At 34.9% G+C, this 21,030-nt stretch overlaps 1 protein-coding gene across 6 annotated transcripts in view; it reads left to right on the top strand.

Annotated features, from left to right (window-relative positions):
- LOC136416602 (adenomatous polyposis coli homolog) overlaps positions 1–20,685 on the top strand; it is a 57,255-nt gene extending 36,570 nt beyond the window's left edge. For all 6 annotated transcript variants that reach the window (XM_066401864.1, XM_066401863.1, XM_066401862.1 and 3 more), the window contains 12 exons: positions 188–349; positions 409–601; positions 949–1,276; positions 4,598–4,824; positions 4,888–5,299; positions 5,651–6,177; positions 9,330–9,480; positions 11,120–11,627; positions 12,476–12,761; positions 13,260–13,430; positions 14,299–14,552; positions 19,292–20,685. In XM_066401864.1, the coding sequence (XP_066257961.1) occupies positions 188–349; positions 409–601; positions 949–1,276; positions 4,598–4,824; positions 4,888–5,299; positions 5,651–6,177; positions 9,330–9,480; positions 11,120–11,627; positions 12,476–12,761; positions 13,260–13,430; positions 14,299–14,552; positions 19,292–19,383 (3,311 nt within the window). In that variant the 3' untranslated portion in view covers positions 19,384–20,685. The remainder of the gene's footprint in view (positions 1–187; positions 350–408; positions 602–948; positions 1,277–4,597; positions 4,825–4,887; positions 5,300–5,650; positions 6,178–9,329; positions 9,481–11,119; positions 11,628–12,475; positions 12,762–13,259; positions 13,431–14,298; positions 14,553–19,291) is intronic.
- Positions 20,686–21,030: the final 345 nt, after the last annotated feature.

The following is a 21,030-nucleotide window of genomic DNA, read 5'->3' as shown; positions in this document are numbered from 1 at the left end:
TTTTATTGTAATTTTTGCGTATTCACAAACTGAATGTAAATGAAGTCCGACCACATTAAAACTTTTTTCTGACTAAGATATAATGGAATTCTCTACATTTTATTTTTGTATACGATTTAAAAGCTAAAAAATAAAAATATTAAATAAAGAATAATCTTATGTTTATGCCTGAATTATATCTCGCAAGGTCCCGCACCAAATCGGAGCGACAAGAACGACACCGACAATCTCGACAGCTCCGGACAGCCGTCGAGAGTGCAGGACGCCCAACGGGCGAGAACAGGGACCCCCCCGGCAGCAGATACGTTACCGGTCAAATTCTCGCATTCCGAAGAGAACTTATTAACCGGTAAGCCTAACTACGGTTCTCATTACTTCAATAATTAAGGCCACTATTGCACGGCGCAGATCAAACGAAGAGTGGATCTAGCAAATCCGTCAGTCAGTTCTTGGAGGGCAGCTTCGAAAACGACTTTACCTTTTCGAATTCCGACAATTGCGCCAATCTCGATCATGAGTTCACGAGGAGTTGTGAAGAATCGGGCAATCTAGTGGACAATAGAATGCTGGATCCTGATGCTATGATCGAGTCTCTTGACAGGTACTGCCATTTATTTCATTAATAAAACAAGAGTTTTGCTAAATTTAAATCTCATATTCTTGCGTTTTGCTATATTTTAAACTAAGTTGAAGCCATACGTTTTTGTGATTTGATTTGAATTAAATTTCCATGTGTGTGTATATTTATAAAAGACAATGAGATCCGTCTTTCGGATTAAAATATTAATCTAGAATTAATTAATTTCGATTGAGACATTTTTAAACTATATAGTTATTATTGACAACTTGATCATCCTGCATGTAATAGTATTTTCATTTTTTAAATCCTTTCGGATTTTAAACTCTTTTTGCTAATCCCTTCTGATGTTTCTTCTGTTATTTATAAAGGTTCACTGCGGAGCTAGTGAGCCAAGCTAGCCATCTTAACAAAGACAAAGTTAGCAGTCAATTGGACTTGCCCAACCTGTCCAATGTCGACGACAACACTTGGAACGACGACACTTCACAAAATGAGGTGACTTTCCCTACAATGTCCGGCAGCGCGCCCAACGTCATCACTTTCGGAAGTGAGCAGAATGACGGCTGCAGTGGCGAGGATGTCATTGATGCTGGAGATAATCGTGACGAAGGAATTAGTAATGATTTTTCCTCCATTAATACTTCCACTATGACTGAAAGCACCCTGATAGCTATCGAAGCCGCCAGAATTGCCACTGTAAGTTTTGTCAAAGAACATCTTAGTTACACCATGATTTCATGAATGTAATGAAATTGCTGGAAAGTCATTAAAACTTTACTAGTAAATTCATATACAGTACTCCACAAAAGTTTGGAAACATGTAAGAGCAAAATACAAAAACATGAGCTATGAGTATAATTTATTTTTTTATTAGCATTGCAAATTTTTGATAAACGCTAAATCGGATCTGTCGTTTTTCAAGAATAATTGCTTTGAAATCAAATACATTGTAGAGAAGTAATACATGTATTAGCTAAACAAATCATAAATTACAACCACATAAGTTTGGAAACAAGTCATTTGCCTTAATATTTTATAGAAAATTCTTTGTTTCTTAATACAAGTTTACATCGATTTGTCATGGAATCGACATATTTTGCACATGTTTCCGGTGATAATTTTTCCCACTCTAATTTAATAGCTTCAAATAGGATGTCTTTATTTGTGATGTTATGGGACCTGATCTTCCTATCGATTTAATCCCACAAATTCTCAATGGGGTTGAGATCAGGTGACTGTGCCGGCCATTTCATTACGTTAACATTATGATCCTCAAACCACCTTTTAACAGTTCGAGCCGTATGTTTAGGATCGTTATCTTGTTGGTATGTCCACAGCAACGGCATATTTTCCTCGGCAAATGCTAACATATGGTTGGATAGTATGTCCATATACACGTACTGATCCATTACACCTGTAATTCTAACAATGGGACCTGGACCTGATCTTGAGAAGCATCCCCACACCATTATCCCATCGCCACCATGTTTAACTGTAGGTAGTTGGTATTTAGGGTCAAACCTCTTTCCTACAAGACGCATTACGAACTTAATTCCGTCAGTGCTAAAGAGTAGGAACTTGCTCTCGTCACTGAATAATATGGTGTTCCATTTCTGACTTGTCCACGATAAGTGGTGGCGGGCAAATGCGTTTCGTTTCTTCCGATTGTTAGGGGAAATGAGTGGTTTCTTTACAGGACGCCGTCCAAACAACCCAGCCTCCACTAATCTACGTCTAACCGTTTCAGTAGAAATGTCTTTCACTAACTCCGTATTTGCAAGTTCGTCGTGGATTCGTTTCGCCGTTTTTCTTGGATCTTTTTGGGAAATTCGTTTTATTAAACGGTTAGTATTCACCGAAGTTTTACGTGGCCTACCAGATTTTAACGCAGGTTGTACGGTACCTCTTTCTTTATATCGTTTTATTATTTTTGACACTGTTCCGCGATACATGTTGAAGCAATTAGCAATATTTATCATTTTTTCACCTCGTTTATAGGCATCAACTATTTTACTTTTCAAATCACAAGATAATAATTTTGTTTTAGGCATGATAGCAAGGTATTGAAAAGATCTTAGCAACAGACACTTTGCTACTAAATTCTTTATCAACCAACAGTATACCAACTCTGTTTTGTGCATGTTTCCAAACTTATGTGTTTTTCTTTCTTAGAAAAAAAATTATTTATATTTATTTTTCACAATATAAACAAACTAACGGAAAACAAGAATATAGGAAAATATAGTACAAGACCTGATGATACCTAATACATTCGTAATTGCATTCAAGTAAACCCCCTAATATATATTTCTCATAATTAACCACTTGCTATTAATGTTTCCAAACTTTTGTGGAGTACTGTATTTATGGTTGTAGAATATTCAGAAATTTTAAATATTATCATATCTATTACCTATATATACAGTATTGGCCAAAATACTTGGAACTTTCAAAATTTCCGTATTCCTAAAGTAGCTCTGTTCTAATGTGAACAAATTTAACATGGCCAATATGCCTTGATATTGTTCAACAACAAAATGATAGTAAACATTTCTAGCTTGCATTCTTTTATAAAAAAAATAATAATCGTATCATGTTGGACAAAATAGTTGGAACTTTTTTCTTATCGGATTTAAAGGGCATGTTTTGCATATTTTATGTATTTTCTTGGTCAGTTCGGTTTGATGTCTGAATTAATTATAATTGCAAAAGGAAAAGCCTATTCGATTGATCTTAGAAAGAGAATTATTGATTTTTATAAACAAGGTATTAAACAAAAAGATATTTCCACGAGATTAAACCTCCGGAAAAATATTGTGTCGCGAATTATCAAACAATTTCAAATAAATGGTCATGTCATCCCGAGAAAAAGTACAGGCAGGCCTAAAAAGACAACTGCAAGACTGGATAAAAAAATTATCAACCTTGCAAATAGTGATCCGTTTCAGTCATCCTCAAAAATTTTACAAAAAATTATGGCCGATGGAGATCTTGCAATATCACCGAGAACTATTAGAAGAAGGTTAGTAGAAAATGGCTTAAAATCCTATCGTCCAGCTAAGAAACCATTGTTACGGACGAAGAACATCAAAGTACAGTTACAATTTGCACTTGAGCATCTTCACTGGACAGTACAAGATTGGAAAAAAGTTCTTTTCAGTGATGAATCGAAATACAACCTGTTTTCCAGTGATGGTATAGTCCATGTAAGGCGTCCAAAGGGCCAGAGACTCAATAAAAAATATATTAAGCCTACTGTTAAGCATGGTGGTGGTAATGTGCTGGTTTGGGGATGTTTTTCTTGGTATGGCATGGGTCCCATTCATCGCATTTGTAGCAAGATGGATCGATTTATGTATCGTGACATATTACGGGACATAATGGAACCATATGCATTTGAATCAATGCCAGTTAATTTAATTTTTCAACAGGACAACGATCCTAAACATTCTGCCAAACTTGTAAAAGAGTGGTTAGAGCTGGAAAAAGTTCCTACCATGAAGTGACCAGCACAAAGTCCGGATCTAAATCCTATAGAAAATTTATGGGACCTTGTAGATCGTAGGTTAAAAACAGGAGAGGCCATTAGAAATGGAAACGAACTTTTTGAAAGGCTCTTACAAGTTTGGCATAATGTAGATCGTCGGTTAATAGAAGAACTAATCGAATCAATGCCTGAGAGAATGGCAGAAGTAATAAAAGCAAAAGGACATCACACCAAGTACTAAAATTAAAAATACTTTAAATTCGACACGAATTTCCTACCAGATGTTTTAAATTCCAACCATTTTCGATTTTTTTACAATATCATTGAGTTTTTTTTAAATAGTTTTTATTTTTGGTATAAATTATATATATGTTTAATAAATATTAAAAGTACAATAACTTTTGATTTGATTCATGCGAAGTTTCTTTATTTTTGGAGAGGTGAAGAAAGTTCCAAGTATTTTGGCCAATACTGTATGGCTTACCAGATCTCACACTTTTTAATTGTCTACGTAAACAATTTGTTAACAGGTGTTCAAAAAGGAGGCGGAAATGTCACAAAGTATTTCCATTGCCAAATCTCTAGATTTGGATTCGGTAAAGCCGCCCTCCGAGTTAAATTCGCTAACGAATAGTACGATCGGGGGGCACGATAGAGGGACTCCCAGGAGTCCGAAACTCGTATCCAGGAAAAAGTCCCTTCCGGGAAGTTTGTTGGTCAAAAGGGCGTTGAGCAATTCCCTAAACCATGGGTCTAGGTATACGCAAATATTCCATTAATGTAGAATGTGCGCGCAATGAATTTTCTCATTTTTCCCCAGTCGTAAAAGCTTAAACAACAACAGCATCGAAAACATCGATGGTCTGGATCCTCCCTCGGAAATGCAGAATTTGGTGGACATGGACAACAGTATCACCAGTATAGCTAGTTTACCCCACGAAGAGACCGAACTGCAACCAGAATTTATCATTAATGGTTCTATGGAGAAGGTAGCGCAAGACTGTTGGCCACATCCAATTTTTAACGTGAAGCAGCAGTTTTCTGCCTTTGGTCAGAACAGTTCTGTAACTGATTTGGAGATGGTGAATCCTCCGTCGATATTCAACGACATCACAGACATGTGTAACTCATTAGCTGACGTAGCCACTGATGTTATCGGGACAGAAACGAGTGTGTTTGAGGATTGTTTGACTCACATGGCTGAGCACACTTTCGTCGATAATTCCCTACCGGTAAGAATAGTTTTGATTTAATTTCAAATTCAACCGGTCCTATTTGTGCAAATAATCAATTTATTTAAACCATGGCTATGATCGAAACTAGTTAAAATTAGATTGTCGTATGGTTTCTCTGTATAAATAGTGGAGGAGTCCGAGATTTTTAATTAGCTATAATAACATGTAATGTGTACATAACTGAGAGTATCATTCAGCTTTTACTGAGGACTCAGACGAAATCTGTTCCAATTGCAGGTTTGTGAGACAAATATGTTGATATAGCCGATTTTTCATCCACTATAAACTGCCAAATGGTGTATTACCAGGTTAATAACTATTAAACGTCAACTCGTGTGTCTATTTCAGGTCGATACAAGCGAGTTCAGCGATGCTAACAGCGTAACTCCCATTCAAACAGATAACAGCAGCGTAGAAAACACTCCGAAGAAATCCTCAAAAACTGCAAACAAAATTGTGATGACAAAACAGCGAAGAAACTTGGCAAGAGACCGTTACAAAACGTATGTGGTGGCCGCTGAAAAAGTCATGCGCGAATCCATGGAACGTGAATTTTTGCTACGCGACTGTACAAAAGATAATAGCGATGCTTCCACTGAAGATTATAAGACTGTGAATGATAAAACAGAACCTTTGGAGTCTACAGTCGACGCCACGTACACCGTTAGTACGACCAAACTTACTCCCAAAGAAAGAAGAAGACTGAACAGATTCAGGTTTGAAACACAAGTGCTGGACGAGGCGACTATTCCCCAACACAACAGGAGTGTAGAAAATAGGAAGTCAAGGTCGCCTAGCGGAAGCCCCAGCCCCACAAGAAGTAAGCTAGCGATTAGGCGAAATTTCCAACAGAAAAGATTAGAAAACAAAGAAAGGTATGTTTTTAGGCTCTTATGCTTTCCTAAATATATGCAGGGTGAGTTTTAAGTAATGAGAAACAGAGTAATGGTGGATTTTTGACATAAGAATAATGCAATTTAGCTAAATTAATGTTATACCAAAAGTTGATAATAATTGAGATACAGGGTGCCAAAGTTGAAAAATGAAATCAAATTTTCTTTAATATCTCTGGAACAGTTCGGGCAAATTTCACGAAGTTTCTTATCTAGGGGTTTTTTGAGATGATGAATTCAAAGTTATAGACGATTTTGATGTATTTTGTAGAGAGTGCCACAATCAACGAATAGGAGTCATTTAAACCATTTCAACTTTTTTGTGCCAGAGTGTATGTCATTTTGGACTCATAAAATTTGTTCCCCTACATTTTCTACTTAAAAAAGTTATATCTTATTTGTATCGCTAGGAGCAACGGTTTTCGAAAAATTCAATTAAATTACTTAAATTCCCATTTCTTCTACTTGTTGATACGTAACAACATAATTTTTTTGTATTGTTAAAAAAGCATATAGATAATATTATATAGAAAACCAACAATGGTATTAATTTAATATCATAGTTGTCTTTCTATTAACATATCTTTTTTTTATTTAAATTTAAATTTAAGCTTCAAACGAATATTTTAACAATAACTAATTGCAACGTTACTTCATCTTAGTAGTCTATGATATAACAAATGAATGATATGACTTATGAAAACAAAGATATGTCAAATAAAACTTCAATTTCAGTACATGTGTTTGTAAAGTATGTAAATAAATTTACAATTCAATTAAAATGCCGAGACATAATAATTAGTCTAATGTTGAAATGAGAGATATGGTGTGTGTATACGCTTAGAAAAATTATAACGGGCGTCAAGCTTGTCAACGTTATTTCGAAATGTACCCAAATTAATAATAACCAAATTTTAAAACTATTAAAAGAATTTACGATCAATTGGGTGAGACCGGCTCGTTTCAACATAAAAAAAAGTTGGACGCCCGAAAATTATTACACCAGAGCAAGAAGAAGAAATTCTAGAAGGCGTTATCGATACTCCAGAAATAGGTACAAGGCGTATGGCAGCACGTGCAGGGGTAAGTCCGTATCATTTTACGGCGGTACAAAACTTATGTGAAGTCGATCTTCGAGCAAGATTGATGTTTAGGCCAGGGCCTCTTAGAGTCTGCCTAACAGTAGTGACTACCTCAATAGATACCCACGGAGTAATCCACTTATGCTGGTTGGGTTTTTCGAAGGACCAGACGGTCTACCGTCATTTAGAGGAAGTAGGTTTTATGGGTTCTCCAGTTCACAAAAAACACTGTTGCACAATTAATCATTTAATACACTACTGTCTTGTATAAATTCACAATCGCGGATACAGTCGAAGGCACCGTGTACGCGAGATCTGAGGACTAGGTTGAGGATACGCGAAATTGCTAGAGCTGTTTTGCTTTAGTGTACGCGTATAGAGTTTGGAGTGATTGAGCAGCGACCAATAGACCCTCAGTTATGAGAGTAACTACTAAGTAGCGAGAGAAAGATTGAGAGATTGAAATACTTTTCTCAATCGGGAGTCCAATTGCACTCTTAGAGGTCTTTTTTCGTACTACCCAATTCTCGCCCTGGAGGAGTCTGCACAACTTCCCCACTTCTTAGGGCTGCAAGACCGGTGGGAGAAACGCTACTTTAGAACCTATTCTGAATTATATCAATACCGCCACCCTCTAATTTGGGTGCCGCATCGTGCAATATTTATGCCGGGGAATTCCTGATGGTTTATTGGAGGTTGGTGTAGTTTCAATTCTGGGATACAAATCCCGAGCCGCAAAGAACCAGATGGGCGGAACGCATAGCTCCCATCTTAATTCGGCACGTAAAGGTGGCTCGAGGATGTCTATTTTATTGGGGGCGCAACAACGATTGGAGGCCCAACGGTTTTCAACTGTTTTATGTTGGGAAATTCCAACAATTGCAATTTGCTAACTTCTTTCGAATGCGCCAGAATGAAGATCTACTGTTTTTAAATAAAGTTCTTTTTGCGGATGAGGCAACTTTTACCCGTCGAGATATAATTAACTACCGTAACAAACACGCATGGGACATAGAAACCTCCACCTAACTACTGAACGCCACTTTCAGCACGATTTAAAAATATTTGGCGCAGGGTTATTGACAACTATTTCGTAGTACCCTATGTATTATCATCCAAATTAAATGGTCCTTTGTACTTAGAGTTTCTCCAAAATGAACTAGGAAACCTTCTTGATGATGTGTCTCTGAATTGAAGGCAAGTAATGTTTTTTATGCAAGATGGCGCACCCGCAAATTTTTCCTGTCCAGTAAGGGACTTCTTAAGTATACGTTTTGCTAATCGTCGTATAGGACGTGGATTTCAAATACCCTGGCATCCACGGAGCCCCGATTTCAATTCTATGGATTTTTGTGTATGGGGTTATATGAAATCTTCAGTTTATCAAAATATTATAATACACCTGAAGAATTATTAAACAAAATTCAAAATGCAGCAACATTATTTCGGAATGAACAATTTCTATTTAAAATTGTTGTTAAAGTTGTTGTTGTGTTAAAATCGTTGAGGTCGTTCTGTAAAAGAATTGTAAAATGTATCCAAGTAAATGGTGGACACGTCGAGCATTTGTTGTCACTGGAAGATATATTTAATTTCTAATTGTTTTAGTTATTGTTAAAAATATTCGTTTGAAGCTTAAATTTAAATTAAAAAAAAAAGATATGTTAATAGAAAGACAACTATGATATTAAATCGTTTTAATATTATCTTTGTGCTTTTTTAACAATACAAAAAAATTATGTTGTTACGTATCAACAAGTAGAAGAAATGGGAGTTTAAGTAATTTAATTGAATTTCTCGAAAACCGTTACTTAAGACTCACCTTGTATATACATATACATATTCGTAAAATATGTCTTGTTTTTTCTTTATACCGCGCCAAAACTTGTGAACAAAATTTATAGCACTTAAATAATTTCAATATCATTTAAAATTGAAAAGTTCTTCGAACTAAAATGGAGTTTATCTGACCACGCAATGGATGCCATTAATTTTTGCGCTTGTCAGCAATATCTCTTCGGTGAATTAATAAAGACATGTTTCATTTTTTAGGTTTAAAACTCGTACATTAAGCGAAACTAGTTTTGGCTCGCCGGAGATTCTTTCAGCCTCCCCATCCTGCGAAGGAAGTGATATCCATTCGTTGGTGGAAAAAGAAGCCAACTTGGTATTGAAAACTATTAGAGACAGTAAATTACTTCATGTAAGTCAAAATAAAAGTTGCACTTCTAAATTGCTGAAGCATACGTGTAATAAATGCATGTACACTCACTTTCACATGAAATGCACCACCCAGTAATAATAATAATTAAGTCTTGTAATTTTGGCAAAATAATGCTTCATAATTGAGTATCAAATGATCACACTTTCAGTTAAAAGATACAACATTTGATAATTGAAAAAAAAAAAAATAATAATAATTAGTGACATCGCCTCGTACGGCAATGCAAGCACGTACTCTTCGCGGTATGCTTTGCAACAAATGATCAATATCTTCCTGGGGTATTTCATTCCATGCTACCTCAAGATGATGTCGTAGGCCATCCACATTGTTTGGAGGCTTCGGTAAATTTCGAAGACGGCGACTCATCATATCCCAAAGATGTTGGATGGGTGATAGGTCCGGTGACCGTGCAGGCCAAGGCAGTATTTCCAATTGTGCTTCTTCCAGGTATCTTCGAGTAATGTTCGCACTATGTGGTCTTGCATTATCCTGTTGGAAAATGCCATTTGGTAAAATTTGCATGAAAGGTACTAATACTGGCGTCAGAACATTGTCAATGTAGCGACATGCGTTTAAGGTGCCTGGAACAAACACAAGAGAAGATCTTCGGCCAACACATATCGCACCCCAGACCATAACACCAGGTGTTAAAGCTGTGTGGCGCCTTTCAGAAAATTACAAATTTCTTCTTTCACCTCAGTATCGTCTGACTCTTCTACGACCATCATTGATCCATAAACAAAATCGCGACTCGTCACTGAAGACGATATTGTTCCACTCATGATTCCAATCAATTCGTTCTTGACACCAGGCCAATCTGGAAGCTTGGTGTTGAGCGGTTAGTGGCAGTCGTAGATTTGGGCGGTATGAATGCAGGCCAAAAGACGAAATTCTTCTGTAAACTGTTGCCCATCGACACCCGACGATTTAGAGCTCCCATCCAATCTACTGCAACAGATATTGTTGTTTGAAATCGATCACCAATGGCCATCCGTCTAAGAAGTCGATCTTCACGTGCGTTGCTGCTACGGGGAGGACGTCCAGCTGGACGATGTCGCTGAACCCTTTCTTCAGACCACGAAGACCATATTCTCGCAATCGTGGTGTGGTTCCGATTCATTCTTCGGGCAATCTCACGAAAAGAAAGTTCACCCTCCTTCATGCCGATAATTCGCCCTCTATCAAAATCCGAAACGTGGGAAAAATTTCGACGCTGTCTCGCTGGGGGCATTTTGAGATGTCTTGTTCACAGTTCAACAACAAAATAAACTGATATTTCCATGTAAATATTATTTTATTTATTTAAAATTGAATAAAAAATCTAATAGGTCGATGACAAAAAAACCACCAGTATTCTTTCTTTTTTACTGAAAGTCTGATCATTTGATACTCTATTATGAAGCATTATTTTGCCAAAATTACAAGACTATTATTATTATTATTATTATTATTATTACAAGATTATTATTATTACTGGGTGGTGCATTTCATGTGAAAGTGAGTGTATTTGATGTTTTCACAGGAATTTATAGTAATTTTAAACGAATCTCATAAGTGTAGGTTGCAATTTTAGTGGACTATTAATATTTGGATGATAAAATTCTGTCTCTTTCCATAGGATGAGATGCTGGATAGTGAAACTCTAAGCCTGGTTTCAAATGACGAAGATTCGGAGCAAACTTTCAGCGTGAATTACAGGACTTACCACAAAAGTTGGAGCTTGAAAAAACCGAACGTTCCAGCCATCGTTTCACAATCAAATGGATCAAGCCTACAACAAAACGGCAATCCTTGTAAACAAATAAAAAATACCGTGGAAGTTGAAGAATTCTCAAGTTTAGAACCGCGCAAAATCCGCTCTTTACAAAGCGTGAATTCGGATGAAGAAAATTGTCCGGAGCAAACCATCGTTAAACCGAAGATTGTCAAACCCACTGTCACTACGGTATCCGAGGTCTCGGATGAACCAGAAAATGAGGAACAACCTAAAGGAATAAGAGGAAGGCGGAAACCGTTGTACTCCAAAACAAATTTGGGCAGTAAAGTGGCCCCGAAGACTATAAAACCTGCAAAAACTATGGCAGCTTCCAATCTTGTTAAAAATGTAACTTCCACAATTAAATCGGGTAAGATATGATTTCTAATGATTTTAGTTCTGCATAGTGATTTTGGTTACCAACCTAGAAGGGTAATTAAAATAGTAAATTTTAGATAAACAAATTAGTTTCGTGTACTGGTTAGTCCATTAATAATAGCTTCGGCTATTATTAATAATATGTAGTACAATCGAGATAATATGAACGATATATGAAAATATGAAATAAGAATTACTACATAAATTGGCGTGTTTTAACGTAAGCGGGATCTTTTTTTGATACATGGAAATATTAAAAATGGCACGTAATTTGTAAATAAAAGTTGTATTTTTGTTATCCCCTGTATGAATTGCTTTATTTTTTCTCTACCACACGACGACTTTATTTTGAAACTTTTTTATCACTTGTAAAATTTTCACCAGGCATACAGTTTCTCTACCAAAAAATATTTATGATACAATACAGATATCTTACAATTCATCAATATTCTTTAATCGGAACGAAAACCTGAATAAAGTTTTAATCCTAAATAACTATCAACTTAATTTAATTCTTATAACAAATGTTCAAAATGTTGGCCATTTTCTTAAATATAGAAATAAATTCATTTAAATTTTTTTCTTCTCAGTTCTTGGTGTTTTCTGTCGTTGGCGTCTTTGATTAAAATTGGATTAAAACTACCCGTTTCCCTAAGTTACCTTTCAATACTCGCGAAAGTTTGATGATTCGGAATTCTGCGACTTGGATATTTCTTACGATAGAATCTAACACTCATACGCCGATTTCCATAATAGAATCCACATACTAGAAGCATGTGCCAACCTTCTCAGCAATTCAATATTGTTCCATTTTAAAAGACCAAACTTTTTCTAATTTAGGATCCGCTTTGAAAAATGTTGTAATTACACAACATCATAAGCCAACTGCCACCTCAAAACCGCCAGTACCGAACCAAGTGAAATCAAGCGGTTACGGATTAGTACGAAATGGCGCCAATTCTGGCAATAAAGGTACCACCAATAGTAGAAGCAGCAGTGGAAATAATAGTCCAAAAAGCAGCCCCAACCATACTGAAAAGGGCACTTCGCCTTTAGAGCGACAAGGAACCTTCACTAAAGATGCTTCTTCCGCACCTACGACCAACTCCACGAAACAGCCATCAAGGTACCAATACAATTGCTTTATTTACATAAAAAAATAGTAATTTTAGGGAACTAGAAAACAGTAATATTAAACCGTGTTTTCCAATATTCGTTATGAGTCCTTAATGGGGTTTTGAGGAAGGTTCTCTGTTAAGTGGGTCAAAGCCATTCATTTTTCATATCATTACATTAAAAACACTGAAGTATTAATGAAACTACTCTTTGTTCTTGAATAACTAATTAAGTTCGCGAAATGGCCACTATTAAAAAAAAGTCGTCGAAATTGAAGCAGACTCTAAATAAATATTAAATTTCGAAACTTTGTCTTAATTTGAATCACCAAAATATTCATACTTAAGCTGGAATATTTTTCAGAGAATTTTGGTTGCCCAGAGGCCAATACGTCTCAGGTTTTATGATCATTAAGAAAATAAAATGCAGTCCATTAGCTTAAGTAGTTTCCATTACCAATAAGAGAAAATACAGAGTAAACATGTTCGTTCAATAAAAACTTTTCTAGGGCACCCGTTCCTCCGTCGAAAATACCGTCGTTTGCCCGACAAATTGCGCGCGCAGTAACCAGTAAAATTCCTGCCAACATCAACCCTCCCAACTCGATTGGTAGGTCGACAACAACGACGAAAGCCTTGAGTGCTGATCGCACCAATAAAACTTCCAGGATCTACAACAGGTAATGTCTTCAAATCTACAATAAATTTAATGTTAAAGCGGTAGGAGATTCGTGCTTAACTAAAATGTGTTTTTGTGTCACGTATTTGACATATGAAAGGCGAATTTGCAAAAATGAGAACTTTTTCGGATAGTCTCGATATTGGGCCATGAATACCTAAATTTATAATATCTCCAATCGTACATAAAGTCGCACGATGAACTACGTTCGTCACTTATCGCAAAAACTATTTCTACATATATGTATGTTATTCTAACTTAGTAAAAATCTTTGTTTGCTTTGGAAAACAGATGTTTTCTATTGCATGAATAATGTACAAGGCTCCCAAATTCTTGAGCTCATTATTGTAATCTAGGAAACCGTAAAAAATAATATTGAAAAACTGACCTTAGGATTGGATTTGGGAATAAAGCTTCTTAAATTTTAGTTCACATTGTAAAATTGCAGTTTAAACATGGTTAAATGAAGCCCTTAAAGCATCTGCAATCTGCTGATGAACGTCTATGAGTAGTCTCAATACAATGCTTAGTGTTAAGCGAGCAATTTCAGCGCCCATCATTTTCTTTTTCAAGTTAAAATATCCCCTTAGAAGGGTTATAAGATATTTTAAAGTGGTCTCTGAAAACGCAAATCTTTTCCCATTTAAATAGTTTTGTAACTGTGATATCTCCCAAGATCCCTTTATAAAAAATCGAAATAGACTTGCTACGAAGAAAGTGTTTAATCGAAAATACCATAATTAGCATATAATTTATCTAGGCAGTTTTCAGTGCATCATCGTATAATTTCAAACCATATTTTCCGTTTTTTTATTTTTTATATAACCCCGTATCCTCGTCCGAGTCCTCACCAATACAAGTGTGTTTAGATCCACTAGTGCTGACAGTAGGGAAACTGCCAAGAAAATACAGCCTTCTTCGTCCACACAAAGCCTGAAGGGCGAATCCCGAACTCCGCCTAACGGTGTTTTAAGGAGAACTGGCATTCCCAGTCCCGCTCCACGTTCTAACAGTAACGTGAGCGTGGCGTCGAACGGAAGCGCAAAGAAGCAAGTTACCAGTAAAATTGCCAGTTTGTGGAAGAAGGTCGAAGAAAACAGGGGAAAACAGCAACCTGTTCAAGGTAGGGTCAGAATAATAGATTAATATTGCATAACCAAAACTCTTTCATATTGATGCTACGTCTTAACAAGAATTGCAGGATAACCTATTTGAAACCACGATTTAATAGTTTTTCTCATAACACCATAATACCGTAGCAAATCAGAATAAAAACCACATAGTTTTTAATATGTTATGAAATCCGTCAGATTAATTTCTTTTCGGTTGACGACGGCTAAAATGCTTCATGTAAGTTTTAGTTTCAGTCTTCAGTTAAGCTTTTTTATACAAATGAATTATGGGGTATATACAGTATGTCCACAGATAGAGGGCCCAAGAAGACAAATGGACAAAAAATGTCGTTTTTCGACAAAAGATCGTTCTTGATAAAAGTCTCTGCTTCTCGAAAAAATACGATTTAGGAAGATAACTTTGAACTTTTTTATACAGGGTGTCCAAAAAGTACGAACACATGAAATACTATCAAGAATAAACTAGCTTTATTTCTCATTTTGGAGCAAAATGGTAATTAAAAAACAGATTTCCAATCCTATCCAAAGTTTAGATACAAAATTTCACTATTCCAAAATAGTTTATAAGTAATTCAAAATAAAAGTTAGTAGATATTACTTATTCAAACACACCTCCCCCGTATTCGACGCATTTCTCAAACTGCTATCTAATGTGATTATAACTTCTTCTTATCTCCTCGAGTGAAATCATTTGAACTGACTCTAAAATTCTCTGTTTTAAAATGTCGATATTATTATCAATGGGTTGCTGAAACGTTAATTGCTTCAAACGGCCCCGAAGATATGTGTCAGAAATAGTGAGGTCAGGACTTCTTGCAGGCCACAAAAAATTATTTTTCAAAACGAGATTATTAATTAATATTGTGACATTTGTTGTCATGCTTGTTGCAAATACGTGAAATGAGGTGAAAAAGGTAAAATTAGAAATTGGTTGAATTTTAAAAGAAAAATAAAACATGGAATACTCAATTAAAATTTTGTCTGTAAACTTTGGATAGGATTTGAAATCTGTTTTTTATTTACCATTTTGCTCCAAAATGAGAAATAAAGGTAGTTTACTCTTGATAATATTTCATGTATTCGTAGTTTTTAGGCACCCTGTATAAAAAAGTTCAAAAGTATCTTCGTAAATCGTATTTTTTCGAGAAGCAGAAACTTTTATCAAGAATGACTTTTTGTCGAAAGACGACATTTTTTGTCCATTTGTCCTCTTGGGCCCTTTATCTGTGGACATACTGTATATATACAGGGTCATTCACGGTGAGTGCCCTATTAAAATGCTACAAAATAAAGATAACTAATAAGAGTTTGTGGCTCAAATTTCAGTGTTCTAGATATGATAGTTAAAAAGATATATGCTTTTCAATTTAGAGCTATTTGTTGCCAAATCAGCCAAAAAAAAATGTTTATTTTGAAAACGATTCATCATAGCTATAACATATGGTGCATAAACTGAGGTTTAAATCTTCTGAGAAATTCGAAAATCTAATAAAATACTGACTGTGCCATTTAAAATAACAAAGATGTCTTCAATTACACATACATCTGGCAACGTCGCAATGATACCAACATTTTAATTTAATAGATCAAACTCCATTACATTGGTATCCAAAATTTCAGATCTCTAGCTATATTACAACCCCGTAAACTTTTAATAGGACACTCACCCTGAATGACCCTGTATATGTCGGAATAGCGTTTGATGCGTTTTCCATTTTATAGGAAAGGTACCTCTTTAAAAGTCAAAGAATGAAAAGACAGACTAGCGAATTCACTTCCGAATTCACCGCTCTTCTGCTCGTCAATCTATTAACTGCCTGTTCTTTATCCCTGTTATCTTAACTTTCCCAGTTCTAGTGAGTCCTTCAGAACCGTGGGAAAAGTACCTGTTAGTCCCTATTACAAAGGAACCAATAGTTTAGTGTCACCCAAATAATTAGCACACATGGCCACTTAAGAGCGTCGTGGTATTAGTGACCTCGCTCGACAATGCTTCTTCTTAAGAAGGCTGTCAGCCTGTCCTACATCTTATTGTCTCTTCTAATATTACACTTACAGAACTAAAAAAACTAATAAATCTCCGACATATATACAGTGTGACCCACTTAAGAGCGGGACACCCCTGTAAAATTTTTATTTGTGGTTCGATTTTGATCATTTTTTTATATGTTGTAGGGCATCAAAAACTCTATTTTGTGACAAGTTCTTGTTACGCTCGCTTAAAATCTAAGGTCTACTTTGCCCCTTTCTTATGACGAAATTTTAAGAAAAGACATTAGGGAATTTTTTATTTTAAATTTAGCTTCAGTAATAACTTTAGAATTATTCAAAATGGCTGTATTTCAAATTTCGTTAAAAAATGTTTATCCATAAAAAAGTTGTAGAACAATTAAATTTTATTTAATTTAAATTAATTAATGATTCAATGTGAAAAAAAAATTGTAACGAAAAGAGATTTAATTCATTTTAAAAAACACTTGCTTCGATTAAGCTACCGTTCAACTGGATACATTTCTCGTATCTTCTTCTAGTATTACTCATTACTTTTCTGAGAGATAAGGGAGTAATTTCTTCACAGGCGCGTCTCAACCTTATGCATAGTTCTTCTCTATTTCTGGGGCGGTTTTTATATACTTTTTGCCCAAGAGTACCCCACAAAAAGAAATCTAAAGGGGTCAGGTCCGGTGATCTGGGTGGCCATTGTATTAATGGACTATTCCGTCCGATCCATTGATTGGGAAAGTTTGTATTTAGCCACTGCCGAACAATTTTCGCGTTATGTATAGGACTTCCATCAAGTTGAAAGTACATGTTACTTGTGTATAATAGTGGAAGATTGTCAATCGCATTGGATAATTCATTTCTCAATAGTTCTAAAAAACTTGCAGAATTCATATTGCCCTCAAGAAAAAATGGACCGATAAGTTTGTCATAGATTATTCCACACCAAACATTTACTTTTTGGGAATATTGACTTTTGCAGTTGATAATCCAGCGTGGATTTTCATGAGACCAAAATCTACAATTCTGTGAAGAAACTATCCCGTTAGTAGTAAATGTAGCTTCGTCACTAAATAGAATACATTTTAGAAAATTGTTGTTATCTTGATACTCCCCTTGCGCCCACAAACAAAATTCCAATCTTCTGTTCTTGTCTCCTTCCTCCAAAGTATGCAGAAATTTTGGTTTAAATGGCTTAATTTTATTCTTTTTCAGGCATCGACGAATCTTTTCCCTCGGTACATTTAAATCTAAACTTGCTATTCTTAATGTAGCATGTGGGTTATTAGTAAAATAATTTAAAATTGCGATTTCTGTATCACCTTCATTTCTATTTCCAGGACGGTTGTTTTTTAACAAATATCTATCAACGGCTCCAGTTTCATTAAATGTACGATTTATTCGATTCACTGTACTTTTAGTAATCGGACGTCGATTAGGATATCTTGTGTTAAATATTCTAGTCACTTCCCTTACACTTCTGTCATTGTCACCAGAAAGACGCACTATTTCAATTTTTTCCCTTAAAGTTAATTGATTATTCATATCTGAACTTTTTCTTCAATCAAAAACAGTTAAATTTTCTTCTAAACCACCAAGAACTGGTTTATTTATTTACAAAAAGACAATTGCATTGTATTTAATGACAAGGATAAAACAAGTGACTTAACTATGTTTATTGGATCCGTACTCAGCCAACTTGACCAAAAATTATTACATCCAGATGGTTCAATAAATTTAAAATTGGATTGCTCTACAACTTTTTTATGGATAAACATTTTTTAACGAAATTTGAAATACAGCCATTTTGAATAATTCTAAAGTTATTACTGAAGCTAAATTTAAAATAAAAAATTCCCTAATGTCTTTTCTTAAAATTTCGTCATAAGAAAGGGGCAAAGTAGACCTTAGATTTTAAGCGAGCGTAACAAGAACTTGTCACAAAATAGAGTTTTTGATGCCCTACAACATATAAAAAAATGATCAAAATCGAACCACAAATAAAAATTTTACAGGGGTGTCCCGCTCTTAAGTGGGTCACACTGTATATATAATAATGGGGTATCGTAGTTAATTATGTACACTCAAGATGGCTTAGGTAAGCCGAAACCGGCCCATAAATAAATCTGCTCGAAAAATGTACTGCAGGGTAAAAGTTAATTTTTGTTTTCCACACAGATAAATGGAGAGTTGCCATTAGTGAACGAAACTTTGAAAATGTTGAAAAATTTTTCAACTAGTTGTACTTAACAAGTAGGTAACACATTTCGCTCCAGAAAAAAAGAGTTGTTTCTGTGCAAGCGATTTCAACGACATTGTGTGATTTAAAACTGCTTTTTACTATAAATTATAGTATGACTGATCATTTTAAGTGGCGATATTCCTTTTTTTATGGCTTTCTGCGCGGACTTTAGCTAAGGCATACTTAAGGATTATTTGAATATTAAGGAACAGTTATTTTTTATTCTGTTGCAAGAGATTTTAAGCGACTATGTGCGCAAAATTCAGGAAACAATTTAAATATAATAAAAACTGTAAAATTGGACCAATCATCTTTGTGAAAACAATGAAACTGTGGAATAAGAAACTGCGTATCAATTTCCAACTAATTCCGACTACACTGTACAGTTGACAATTTTTAAAAAATCGTTTTGTTCATTCGTAAATTTTTGATATGGAATGTAATTTTAAGTTATCATTAAAAACAATTAATTATTTTTTATTTTAGATAAGAGGGTTTGGATGACTCCGTCAACAGTACAACAAAACGAAGTTAAAGAAGAATCAAACCTAATGGTTTCACCTGTTAATCAGTCATAGTTCGCCGATTCGCTATTAACTCTTATTGTACCGGTATAAGATAGGTTTGAAAAAATTTATCATTGAGATAACATTTTAAATTTGGCAAAGTTATGGTTTGTCATAAGGGATGGTTTATCACAATTACTAGCAATATACTAATACGCCATGCTAATCGGGTAAAATGTATAATAAATTTGTTCGTTAAATATCAGAATTAAATAATGTAATCGTGATATATCCTCCGAGGTTGTAACCTAAAATGCTCATTTTCATCAAATTTTGATTGACTTAGATTTGTAACAAAATTGAATGTAGACAGAAAAACTTTTCTTGAAAACCTAAAACAAAATCTGGATACATTTATGTGACATCTAAAAAAATCAGATATTGAGCTACAAACAAGAGTTACTGGTCGTTAAGGTTATCACACAAGTTGTGAGTGGTATCAATTATTGAATACCAGCGAGTCTCTTAATATTCTTCCCGGTCTGAATAGGTTTAGGTACTGCTATTATTTCATTCTATCTCCATCGATCGAGCGTTCATCAAAAAACGAAGTTGTTATGAAATTATTGTATCAAGTAACTAGCATCCATGGCCCGTTCTTTTCGTGTTTCGGTGCACGCTCGATATTATTTATGTTAAGTTAAGTTTAGATTTTAAATATTTCAGGTGCGCTCCTTCTATTTTTTTTTCCTATGAACTTGTAATTCTAGTCGTTGTGAACAATCTTTTGAGGTAAAATACCGCCAAAGTAGTAAAACTTAAATCTATTTAAGCAACCTATTAATAAGCCACATTTGAAAAGAATCGTTTGGCCAAAACTTCAAATAATACATTATAATTAACCTGAAACTTAAACCAACGCCGTTCTAAAACCGTCCCATTTGATCGATATTTAAACATTTTCTGTATTAAGTGGCATCTGTGGGTTTGCTTAATAATAGTGCATTCTCAGACAACGCTGTGCGCAAGCGTATAAATGACAATGTCGACTATTAGAGCCGCATTTTGCCTCAAAACATGTGTAATATTAGAGGCTGTACACTAATTATTTAGGATATGTTTTCGTGATATTACCGTTACTGACTAGCTGTCTCTTTTACCGAACATTGTGTAAATATTTGCTAATTTTAGGGTAAACATCAGCTATATAAATACATAGTAATTTTATAACGTTCGAACTTAGATGTTTATAAAATATAAACGATATGTATTTGTCTTTTGTTGGTTTCGATGTTCTTCGTCATTATTGACTTTTGACAGTTCAAGTCGATCACTTTTTTCAGATGTAAAGAAATATAGATCTTTTGCCTTAAACGCAATGTACTTAGTTTTATTCTCAATCATCCCCAAAAATATATTAAAAGTATATTTTATCTTAAATAAGTGTAGAATGTAGGTTGATTTATTTTAGTGTATTCTTTTGAAGTCTTGCCAGAACTACGCGGTCACAAAGCAAAATCTTTCAATGGTGAAACAACATAGATTTTAACAAGGCAAAAACAATGACTCCGATTTTTCGAACAATGGTGCTGTCAACAATGATCAAAGATCAATACCCTAGGATTCCGAAAATCCTCCAGCTCTAACATTTTTTGACATCTAAATCCCAGTTTACCGTCTATCACTATCGTAGGTGGTTTACAGAGGGTTAACATAGCA

The sequence above is a fragment of the Euwallacea similis genome, chromosome 24 (assembly GCF_039881205.1).
Source record: "Euwallacea similis isolate ESF13 chromosome 24, ESF131.1, whole genome shotgun sequence".
In the NCBI taxonomy this organism is placed as follows: domain Eukaryota; kingdom Metazoa; phylum Arthropoda; class Insecta; order Coleoptera; family Curculionidae; genus Euwallacea; species Euwallacea similis.
The sequence above is the reverse complement of the archived record's forward strand: the minus strand, read 5'-3'. Positions and strand labels throughout refer to the sequence as shown.